The 10924-nt window shown below is 51.9% G+C and overlaps 2 protein-coding genes across 5 annotated transcripts; one reads left to right on the top strand and one right to left on the bottom strand.

The window, feature by feature from the left end:
- Window positions 1-3767: 3767 nt before the first annotated feature.
- Window positions 3768-8165, bottom strand: Slx1a (SLX1 homolog A, structure-specific endonuclease subunit). 4 transcript variants are annotated; one of them, XR_009057623.1, is made up of 7 exons: window positions 7824-8165; window positions 6027-6078; window positions 5583-5921; window positions 5171-5298; window positions 4929-5013; window positions 4621-4854; window positions 4485-4522 (listed from the first exon to the last, which is right to left on the bottom strand). XR_009057623.1 is itself a non-coding variant. In XM_057779963.1 (6 exons), the coding sequence occupies exons 1-6, from the start codon at window positions 8000-8002 to the stop codon at window positions 4505-4507; spliced, it is 801 nt and encodes a 266-aa protein (XP_057635946.1). In that variant the 5' UTR covers window positions 8003-8009; the 3' UTR covers window positions 3768-4504. The 4 variants fall into 4 exon arrangements, 3 of the variants coding, with proteins under 3 accessions (XP_057635946.1, XP_057635945.1, XP_057635943.1); XM_057779963.1 differs by lacking the exon at window positions 4621-4854 and having other exon boundaries at window positions 3768-4522; window positions 7824-8009; XM_057779962.1 differs by lacking the exon at window positions 4485-4522 and having other exon boundaries at window positions 4537-4854.
- Bola2b (bolA family member 2B) lies at window positions 7902-9590 on the top strand. Its single transcript, XM_057779964.1, has 4 exons — window positions 7902-7960; window positions 8102-8479; window positions 8561-8658; window positions 8916-9590. Exons 2-4 carry the CDS (start codon window positions 8417-8419, stop codon window positions 9013-9015), a joined length of 261 nt encoding a protein of 86 aa, XP_057635947.1. The 5' UTR covers window positions 7902-7960; window positions 8102-8416; the 3' UTR covers window positions 9016-9590.
- Window positions 9591-10924: the final 1334 nt, after the last annotated feature.

The following is a 10924-nucleotide window of genomic DNA, read 5'->3' as shown; positions in this document are numbered from 1 at the left end:
TCCATAATTCCTGTCTGTGTCAGCCACGTGGCGTTCTCATCTGTGTCCTCCACGTCCGGGTGACAACCGCAGACTGAACTTTCCTCTTCCTAGAATTCTCTTGTTCTCGTTGCCCCACCTCTACTTCCTGCCTGGCTACTGGCCAATCAGCATTTTATTAAAAATAATACAAGTGACAGGATAAAAGACCATTGTCCTACAGCATCTAAGAGTTGTTTTGATTTGCATTTCTCTGAGGGCTAAGGATGTTGAGGATTTCTTTAAGCATCTTTTGGCCATTTGAGATTCTTCTTTTAGAATTCTGTTTAGAATTGTACCCCATTTTTTAATTGGGTTATATGGTAGTTTGATGTCTAGTTTCTTTGAGTTGTCTAATTTCTTGAGTTCTTTGTATATTTTGGAGATCTGATGTTGGGTTGGTGGAGATCTTTTCTGATTGTGTAGGTTGCCATTTTGTCTTGTTGACCATGTCCTTTGCTTTACAGAAGTTTCTCAGTTTCAGAAGGCCCCATTTATTGTTTCCCTCAATGTCTGTGCTACTGGGGTTATACTTAGGAAGTGGTCTCCTGTGCCAGTGTGTTCAAGTGTACTTCCCACTTTCTCTTCTAGAGGTTCAGTGTGGTTGGATTTATGTTGAGGTCTTTGATCCATTTGGACTTGAGTTTTGTGCATGGCGACAGATATGGATCTATTTGTATTCTTCTACAAGCCGACATCCAGTTTAGGGTGCACTTCTTAGATACCACCTGCCCAGCCCGTTTTCAACTTGGCATTAGGACAGATATAATTAGTTGGGGCACTGAGCTTGTTTAGAGGTCAGAGGCTTCTGTGTGCATGAGCAAAACTGACGGTTCACTGGGGTTGCCCCACTGAGCTCAGATAAGCATGAAGAAAGAGCATAGATGGGGAAAGTCCTGGCAGAGGTCAGACAGAAGCTGCCCATATAACCAGAGCCAGCCTGTGGAACACGATGGAGCAAGGTGTCAGGCAGGGCAAAGGCCATCTGTCTTATCTACCCACCTCATGCAGGCACTCACCTGACTTAAGAGGATCTGGCCTGTGGCCTCCTGGGCACACAGCTTACTGGGTACACAGCCTGGGGAGTGCAGGGCTCTTTCACCTGTTTGTTTGTAGAGTGCACCCACGGGTGGGCTGTTTCGTAGGATGCACCCATGGGTGGGCTGTTTTGCAGGATGCACCCATGGGTGGGCTGTTTTGCAGGATGCACCCACGGGTGGGCCGTTTTGTAGGGTGCACCCACGGGTGGGCTGTTTTGTAGGGTGCACCCACGGGTGGGCTGTTTTGCAGGACGCACCCATGGGCGCTGTTTTGTAGGATGCACCTATGGGTGGGCTGTTTTGTAGGGCATACCATGGGTGGGCTGTTTTGTAGGGCGCACCACAGGTGGGCTGTTTTGTAGGGCATACCATGGGGTGGGCTGTTTTGTAGGGCACACCACAGGTGGGCTGTTTTGTAGGATGCACCACAGGTGGGCTGTTTTGTAGGATGCACCCATGGGTGGGCTGTTTTGTAGGGCGCACCATGGGTGGGCTGTTTTGTAGGGTGCACCCACGGGTGGGCTGTTTTGTAGGGTGCACCCACAGGTGGGCTGTTTTGCTTCCCCAACAGTGGTCTACACCTGGGTTGGCTCTGGAAAATCCACTGCTGCAGGACAGGTCCTTTTCTAACAAACCAGGTCAAGGGGAGAAATGAAAGGGCAAGATGGGTGGGGCTAGTTTCCTTTCAGTTGGCTGCAGACCAGCAGTGAGGAAAACAAGAGCTGAGGGTAGGGCTTGTCCTCAGGTTTTTCTAAGAACTTCCTGGATTGTGAGAATTTGAAACCAGAGTGACAGGTATGTAAACATCTGTCACAATCATTCTGCTGCTGTCTAAAACTTCTGTTTTCACAAACCCAAAGAATTCTTTTGAGTTCCAGGGAGGCGAATAGAAGGATCCACCTCAAACAGGTCAGATATACCCTTATCAATTCCCTAGTCCTAAAAATTTTCCTAAACTTAACTTTGTCCTCTGTTCTGCCAATACCTTAAACAGGTATAAGAGACACCAGACATTTCCATACCACAAACACTGGACAGGAACAAAGAGACCAGCTACCCCAGGTTGTGACCAGCACCCAGCTTTCTCAGGTTCCCCAAGACAATGCCCACAAATAAGCAGGAAGCAGTCTTGATAATCTGCCGCCCCAATTCCTTTAACCTGTTGCACCTAACCTCCCGCCTTTTTATTATAAAAGAGATGGGAATGTAATGGTCTGTCCTGTCTCTTTAAGAGACAAGCCACGCCCACCCCCACCACACCACCACTGAGGCAAGTTGATCTTCAGCTTCCAGCTTGAGTCCCTCCCTTTCCATCTCTCTTGAAGAGGCAACTTCTGTTTCTCTCTTCTCCCAACTTCTCCCTTTCCCCCATCTCTGCTCCTCTCTCTCTCCCTCTCTCTGCCTCTCTTTCTGCTCTTCCCTCTTCTCCCCTTCCCTTCCTTTTTTTTTTTTTTTTTTGTTTTGTTTTGTTTTTCGAGACAGGGTTTCTCTGTGGTTTTGGAGCCTGTCCTGGAACTAGCTCTTGTAGACCAGGCTGGTCTCGAACTCACAGAGATCCACCTGCCTCTGCCTCCCAAGTGCTGGGATTAAAGGCGTGCACCACCACCGCCCGGCTCTTCCCTTCCTTCTCTAACCCACTAAATAAATATCCAACTTCACTCTGCATGACGTGCCTACCCGTCTTGGTCTCTCACCCACCACACGACTTCCTGCCTGGGACCCAGCTGCCTTTGTGGCCCACCATGGTCTCAGGACCACCTGCCCACTGCCTGCTGCTGCTCGGGGACCTGCAGCATTTTATTTAAAGCATTACAGGATGGACCTCATGAAGGGCCCATGGGTGGTTTAGAGCAGGGGGAAGCTGAGGAAATTACAGGCATCTAAGGGTCCTGTGAGAACCCTCATTAGAATAGTAGTTATTGGGGTAGTCTCATGAAGGCCCCAGAAGGGAGCCCCACCTCATGATCCCTGGGAAGGGAGCCAGAGAGCAACATGTAGGTGAACTACTGGGCTCTGTGGAGAGCAGGAAGCCTCTTCCACCATTTTGGTCTCAGTGTTTATGTAACTGGCCTGGCAGACATGATAGACCTAGTAGACTCTTGTGTCTCTCAAATTGTCTCTTAGACTATTGAAACAATGGACCCTAAAGAAATGGAAATTTCCTCCAGAAATATCATGCTGGGAAAAGAAAGGAGCCCAGCTAGAGGGGCAAATTGTCTTCCTGAAAGAGATCTCACATAGTCCAACACCTTGTCCAACCTCCTGACAGCATAAGACAGAAGCCCAGATGGTGTGTCAGTGGTGGGTATGACCAGGCCTTGACAGGACTGTGTGGGTATGCATATCCTTGGACAGCTATTTAAACTCAGTGAAGGACCTTGAAGATGGACTCAAAGGGTTTACTGGACCTCTTTATTCCTCTTCCCACTATAAATTTCCCTTTTCTGCTCTGAACTTTTACTTTGGCTCTTCTGGTTGGATTGCTGAGGACGGGTGGTCAGACCGACATGGTATAGGTTGGGACTCACGGGTTCAGTAACACCTGGATTGAGAGCTCGCAGCAAGCTTTACTCTGAGGGCTTGTGGGGCTCCCTGCAAACATCAGGGTTGGCAGAGGAATGGCGCGTGAGACAAGAAGGAAACACATGGTTCAGCACAACTCAGTAGCTGCTGTGAGTTCAAACTTCAAGAGTTTTACACCAGGCAGCTCACTGTACACGTATTAAAGTGCAGTACAATGTTGGAGAAAGTCTCCTTGTGTAACACAATCCTGTATGCGCAAGGAGACATGATTACACAGAAAGTCTTCTCAAAGTACCTGACACTTCATGAAGGTGAGGTCGGTAGGCTGCTGCTGCAGTATCTTCGCCAAGGGGAGGATCTGTCGTGGTCTCGGTCATACAGACAGTGTAGAGGTCATCTGGGCTATCAGCCACCTCTGGTCCTGGTTGTGGGAGTTTTGGGGGAGCCAGGTATGGAGGGACTCTACAGATAGGACAGTGCTGCCCAGACTGTTAGCCACCTCCATTCCCAGGCTTCTGGGCAGAAAACATACATATTTTCCCTCGAAAAGGCAACCATGCGTGCATAACCTGGCTTCCCTGGTGCTTCTCTGTGAGCACAGGACCTGTGTGCTCTCAACAGAGGCGTGCAGGCTCCAAGTCACAGGCACTGGTCTCCTGGGCTTTGGCTGTCAGCTTTGCATAGCCCAGCCTTACCTGAGGGATTCTCGATGGGGGACTGCCTCAGCCAGATGGACCTACGGGCATGTCTGTGGGGGCTTTTTCTTGATTGTTGATTGAGCTGAGAGGGCCCAGCTCACTGTGGACAGTGCCACCCCTACGCAGGTGGTCCTGGGTTGTGTAAGAGTCACTAAAGCACCACCAGAGAGACTGAGCCGGTAAGCAGCCTTCTCCTGGGGTCCGTTCCAGGTGCCAACCTGACTTTCACCAATGGGCAGTTACCTAGAAGCATAAGAAAAAACAAGCTCTTTTCTCCCCAAGTCACTGGTTCCAGGGTTTATCACAGTCACGGGAAAGCGAATGAACACAGTAACTGTTACCTCTGAGAAAGGCAAGGGAGTAGCAAGGCCACGTGGTCAGGTCCAGAGCCTTAACTTCACTTCATCCCTCCCTGCCCTTCTCCAAGAAAACACCAGGAGGTACCCTGAACTCAGCTTTTTTTATTGCGCTCAAGTAAAAGCTAACAAACACTGAAGAGAGAGGCAGAAAAGGACCAGGGGTGAGAAAGTTGGGGACACATGGGATCAGGTCTCTAGCAAGTCTGTCCAGTGCTCCTGGAAGGACAAAAGGGTAGGTCAGAGGTCGTCTAGGAGGACCAGGATAGGGTGGGACCAGAGCCTGCTCTCACCTCTTCTAATTCCAAGTCCTCTTCCTCCTCGGTGTCCACGTGGCACTGCCCGACCAGGCTTCCCCAGAGTAGAGACTTCTTACAGCTGCCAAAGGGTGCAGTTGGTGGAGATGGCAGAGTCAGGCATCCCCAGGCCCCTCCACCTAGGCCCTGAGTATCAAGGTGAGGTTCCCTAGCCAGGACGGAAACACGGGGCACCTTCTTTCCAGACCTACACAAGCTGGGAAGGAGCCTGGACTCACCTAGGACAACGACCCTCTAGGGGCAGAAGCTGCCCTGGCTCTTCCCGCAGGAACTCCGCTGCCAGGCAGATAATATGGGCTCTGAGGGGACAACCGGGGTGGGGGCAGCACAGGGGGCCTTCTTCATCCTGTCAGAGATGGCGGTAAGAAGACATGGGAGGAACTTGAAGTAACCAAGAGCAGCACGCAGCTCGTGAGACAAGAAAGAGACGGAAAAAGCAGGAAGCACACAGAAGAGCTATGACTTCAGGAGGCCAGGAAAGATCTCCATGGTGGCTGGTTGCCCAGTCAGAGGCGCTAATGGCCCGTGGTAGATACTGATGGGCCAGGAAACAGCCGAAAGTACCATCGTCCTCATGAGACTGGGTCAGGGTAGGTAAACTCTGGGGTCCCAGCCCCGATGTGCCCCTACCTGCAGCATACGTGCACACAGCATGCAGCTGCCCTTGGTGCCTCCATCCAGCTGGCGCTCGCTGTCAGTCTCACTTGCAGTGAGTTGCTTCGGGACCAAGGGCTGGGGTGGTACTGGCCCAAAGGCAATGGGCATGTGTGGTGGTGGCAATGGAGAAAGTTCATGGCGGAAGTCAGGTCGCAGCCAGCGCAGGGTTAGAGGGAGGCGCACCCACGGAGGAACTCGGAGCATGTGTGCCAACACACGCAGGTGGAAGGCGAAGGATGCCTCGCTGCGCAGGCGCGGCCCCACGTGAGTCAGGCGGCGTGAGGCTTGAGGATGCTGCCAGGCCCATTCAAACTATAGGAAGGGACACAGACGACAAAGTCAGGGCGGTCCAGGGCAAGGTCCTCTAGACAAACTCTAAACCCCCGGGCCAGCCCATCCTTAAGACACCTTTCTTACCCGAAGGGCGGCTACAGCAGACGGAAAACCGTGCAGGATCAGCACCATGTCCCTTGGGAGGAGAGTGCAAGGCCAATGAGTGAGTTCCTATCCCACCTCAATCCCGCTAGCAGCTGAATACCCCCCCCCCCCCCCCCCGCCACCCCAGGCCTGTGTTCCAGTTCACAGCACTTCACACCTGGTCATTAGGGCTTGAACCTTTCATGGAGATGTAAATCCCACGCACCTGCACCTCGGCCAGTCCTTGATTCCTGTCCTTTCTAAGTAGTAGTATTCTGACCCCAGCCTTGCTGACCACCACCCTTGATTCCAGTCTTCTCCCCACCCCCCCAAGACAGGGCTTCTCTGTGTAACCCTGGCTATCCTGGAAGCTGTTCTGCAGACCAGGCTAACCTCGAACTCACAGAGATCTGCCCTCCTCTGCCTTCCAATAGCTGAGATTAAAAGCGTGCACCACCACCGCCCAGTCTTTTTGTTTTGTTTTTCCTGAGTCCAGTCTTTAAAACAATTTTTACTGGTGTATATTAACTTACAAAGTAACAGTTGCATCAACACTCTCCTACTTATGTAATGTATTCTGACATTACTATTGTAACCACTTCCCCATTTTTTTTTTTGGCCTTCTTCCTCATTCCAAATAGTTACCTTCCTACTTTCATAACTTTTTCTTTAAATTCCGCATGGGAAAAAAGTTGAGATATTGTTATATAACTTAACACGGTGATGTCCAGTTCCATCCACTTTCTTTCAAGGGGTATAATTTCATTTACCATTATGGCTGAGTCAAATTGCATTTGGGGACTGGAGAGGGGATTCAGTTAGGAGCACTTGCTCTTGCATAGAACCTGGACTCTGAACTGTCTGTAACTCCCAACCCAGGAGATCTGGCGCCCTCTTCTGACCTCTGCGGGCACTGCATGAACATGTTGCACTTAGGATGAAGGCAAAACACTCAATATGAATCAAATAAAAATAAACCGGTTTTTAAAAACTACATCCTGTATATGTCACATTTTCTTTCTTCTCCCACTCACCCGTTAATGGGCCTGTGCTGGATAGTTTTATGTCAACTTGACACAAGGTGTCGTCATCAGAGAAGGGGGAGTCTCAACTGAGAAAATTCCTCCATAAGATCGAGCTGTATGCAAGCCTGTAGGGCATTCTATTAATTAGTGATTGATGGGGGGGCTAGGCCCTTTGTGGGTGGTGCCATCCCTGGGCTGGTGGTCCTAGGTCCACGGCCTCTGCATCAGCTCTTCCTTGTTTGTCCTGACTTCCTCCAATGATGAACAGTGCTTGGGAGAGTAAGCCAAATAAATGCTTTCCTCCCCAGGAAGCTTTTTGGTCACGGTGTTTCATCACAGCAATAGTAACCCTAAGACAAGCACTTTGGCTGACTCCATAACTTATCTTTTGTATTTAATTTTTTTCTTAGATTTATTTTAATATTTTATGTATATGAGTATCTTTGCCTCTATGTATGTATTTATATATGTGCACCACGTGCGTACCTGGTGGATGCAGAGGTCAGAAGAGGGCGTTCCATACCCTGGTACTGGAGTTACAGACCAGCCCTTAGCTTCTGATCTCGTTCCCCAATTAACCATCCCAAATCTTAACCCAGCGTTCACAGAGTCCACAAGGTGCCGCCCTCCCGCTACGCTCGCCCGGGTGACAGGCCAGGGACTCAGCACCGCCCGCGATCACAGAAATGGTCCCGCCTCTGTCTTCGGGCTTCTGTCCAGGCGGCCCGCCTCCAATCCGGAGCCTTCCGGCAAGACTCCGGCGCCCTCTTACCAGGGTCCTCGCCCGCTGGTCCGCCAGGCGCCACCTTTTTTGCGACCGGCGTTGTGTTGCCGGACGCGACGAGCAGGATTGACAGTGAATCCCACGTACACGCGGCCCCGATGCCGAGGGTTCTGGCAGTAGAGCAGGTAGACACCGTAGAAGCGCCCCGGTCTTGCTGTATGTCCCATCGGAACTTTCTGGGTTAGAGGTCCGAAGTGGGGGGTGGTTTCTGGGACCTCGGACCTCGGAAAGGGCGGGGTAGCCAGGACTGCAAAACGTTTGTTTAGAAAAAAGCACTCGAGGGTGATCGTCCAGCGCGCTGGAAACCCGACAGCGCCGCTTGGTGCGCCGCCTGCTGGCAGGAGGAGGATGTGCAAACGCGGCCGCAGCGCCCGCGGCCCTCCAGCTCGGCTCCGATTGGCTAACTGCTGGGGCGGAGCCTCCCAAGCGTTGCGACTTCACCTGTGCCAGGAGACGGAAGTGCTGCCTTCCAGGCCGCCTCAGGAAGGGCGGAAGTGAGCGGCGTGAGAGGAAGTGGCTTCAATGAGGGCGGAAGGCGGGGCTCTGGGCACGCCTGCCTGTTCCTCCACCGGGCTGTGGCTATGGAACTCAGCGCGGAGTACCTCCGCGAGAAGCTGCGGCGGGACCTGGAGGCAGAGCATGTGGTGAGTGCGGGGACGGGGACTCGGGCGGCGGGGAAGGGCTCCAGGGCAAACGCCCCATCGTCCGGGTCTTCTGCCGGCTAGGAGGTGGAGGACACGACTCTCAACCGTTGCGCGACCAGCTTTCGAGTCCTGGTGGTGTCCGCTAAGTTCGAGGGAAAGCCATTGCTCCAGAGACACCGGTGAGCCCCCGGGAGCCCCTCGCCCAGCGCTTTGGGCTCGGGGCGGTAGCCCCGGTCTCTGACCTCTCGGGTGGGGACTAACTCACCCCCAAGCCCCGCGATGTGGCCCATAACCCGAGGGTGCGCCTGCCTTTGTGGTTAGGCATCCGTCCTCTCCTCCAATCCCCACTTCCTGGAGACATCTCCGATCTCCCTGATCATGCTCGCCCACCACCGCAGCCGAGGGCGGACATTTCTCATTCCCATCTTTCGCCCAGGCTGGTGAATGAATGCCTAGCTGAAGAGCTCCCGCACATCCATGCCTTTGAGCAGAAAACTCTGACCCCAGAGCAGTGGACCCGAGAGCGGCTGAAATGAGGGACCCGGGCCTGAACAGCCATTAAATTGTAAATCAGGTCCATTTGGTGTCAGTGTGCTGTTTGAGGTCTCTGAGGCTGAGTCAGGTACTTGGCTTTCCCCTCCCCCCTCCATCATTGTTTGGGTATTGTCCTGTCCTTTAGTCTCTGCCGAGGGTGTCTGTCACCAAGGTCCGCCCTCAGAAAGCTGGGTGTTCCTGCTCTGCCAACCGCCCAGGACCAGAAACCCTCAGCTTTTGAGAGAGAGAGAGAGAGAGAGAGAGAGAGAGAGAGAGAGAGAGAGAGAGAAGATACACGATACACGATTCCTGTCAGTCTCTTTTCAGGCCTCAGGGGACATGGTATTCAATCCAGTTCCTCCACATCTAATCTTCTTTGGTTTTGTCTTGTTTTGTCTTGGAGACGGGATCTCAATGTGTTTTCCAGACTGTTCTTAGATTCATGAACTCAGATGGTCCTCTCGCCTCAGTCTTCATGCAGCCGTGACTCAGATGTCTATCACCACACTCAGTTCCTATCCATATTGTCAAAGCCTGTCTCTGACACTTAGCGCTGTTACCTCCGCCTCCACCTTCTCATTCTTCCATCAAATAAACTGGTCCAACTGGAGTCATAGTCGTCGCTGGTCAGGCCTTCTCCATCCCCAGGATCATTTCCTGGATGTTTTTTGTTCCTCTGGAGAGGCAGTGATTCAGTCACAGGAAAGATGCCTAGCCTGTATCTCTAGAGGAGTGACCCCTTTATTCCCCAGTGACGGCCCTCCTCCAGTTTACAGGGGAGAAGGGACTTGCCCGGGATCACATGTCCTGCCAGAGGGTGAAACACAGCTGGGCAGGCAGGCCTGTTTGTGTGCCGTTCTCTATATCCAGATAGTTCTTTGGCATGCTGAAGAAGAAAGGGCTGGGGTCCTGGGTATTCTCTGGACAGTATGAATTCAGCCTTGGCACGGCCATGATACCCTCCTGGGCCCCTCTATATCATTCCAGCTCTGGAGTCTCCCATCTACTAGGCACCAAAAGCTACTCCCATGCTGAGGATATAGCTGTTGGCAGAGTGCTTGCCTAGCACACGTTAAGCCCTAGGTTCAGTCCTCAGGGCCACATAAACCAGGCATCGTGGTGCACTCCTGGAATAGCACTTGAGAGGTAGAGGCAGAAGAGTTAGGAGTTCAAGACCATCCTGGGCTGTGTGAGACAGTCAGAAACACACAAAAACAAACACTCCCTCCTATAGACAGGGTATAAGAGATCTGTTCTTCCCTGTCTTCCTCAGACTCCAGGTCCTGTGAAATCCACAGGAAATGCTCCAAGGCCACAGAATGTTGTGAATGGAAGGGGGTTTCTTAAACTGGATCCTCAGAACTGCCCTTCAGCCAGCCCTCATCTCTGTGTTTTAGTCCAGGTTCAGGCTGTTTCCTGGTTTCTAAGCTTTACCTTTATGGGATTTTGTCTGTTTTGTGAGGTAGTTTTTGTTTGTTTGTGTGTTTGTTTGAGACGGGGTCTCAGTGTAGCCCTGGATGTCCTGGAACTTAGAGATCAGCTTGCCTCTGCTACCACAGCAAAAGCCCAGCTCACCATGTCTGGCTTATTTGTCTTTGTGGACTTGCCTGTAGTTGCTTGCAGAGGGCGTCAAGTTTCATGAAGCTGGAGTTGCGGGTGGTGTGGAGCGCCTGATGCGGATGTGGGGACCTGAACTCTGGTCCTCTGAAAGGGCCGCTGATCTACATGTCTAGCACAAGAGTTATTTTTACTTATGTGTATGTAGTAATGTGTGTGTGTGCGCAGGTGTATGCGCCTGTACACGTGAATGGAGGCCAGAAGAGGATGTCAGATGTCTTCTGTCACTTTCTACTTATTCATTTGAGGCAGGTTCTCTCCCTGAAACTGGTGCTTGTATCTCTGTTAGGCTGG

This window comes from Chionomys nivalis, chromosome 8 (assembly GCF_950005125.1).
Source record: "Chionomys nivalis chromosome 8, mChiNiv1.1, whole genome shotgun sequence".
Lineage (NCBI taxonomy): Eukaryota > Metazoa > Chordata > Mammalia > Rodentia > Cricetidae > Chionomys > Chionomys nivalis.
This window is presented reverse-complemented; position numbering and strand designations above follow the sequence as displayed.

Coding starts and splice junctions, on each gene's coding strand:
- Slx1a (XM_057779960.1), bottom strand. CDS start 8,002: ATGGGACATACAGCAAGACCGGGGCGCTTCTACGGTGTCTACCTGCTC. Junction 5,922..6,026: donor CTGCTGTAGCCGCCCTTCGG/GTAAGAAAGGTG, acceptor CCCTTCCTATAG/TTTGAATGGGCCTGGCAGCA. Junction 5,014..5,170: donor CTAGAGGGTCGTTGTCCTAG/GTGAGTCCAGGC, acceptor ACCCTTTGGCAG/CTGTAAGAAGTCTCTACTCT.
- Bola2b (XM_057779964.1), top strand. CDS start 8,417: ATGGAACTCAGCGCGGAGTACCTCCGCGAGAAGCTGCGGCGGGACCTG. Junction 8,480..8,560: donor ACCTGGAGGCAGAGCATGTG/GTGAGTGCGGGG, acceptor TCTGCCGGCTAG/GAGGTGGAGGACACGACTCT. Junction 8,659..8,915: donor CCATTGCTCCAGAGACACCG/GTGAGCCCCCGG, acceptor TCTTTCGCCCAG/GCTGGTGAATGAATGCCTAG.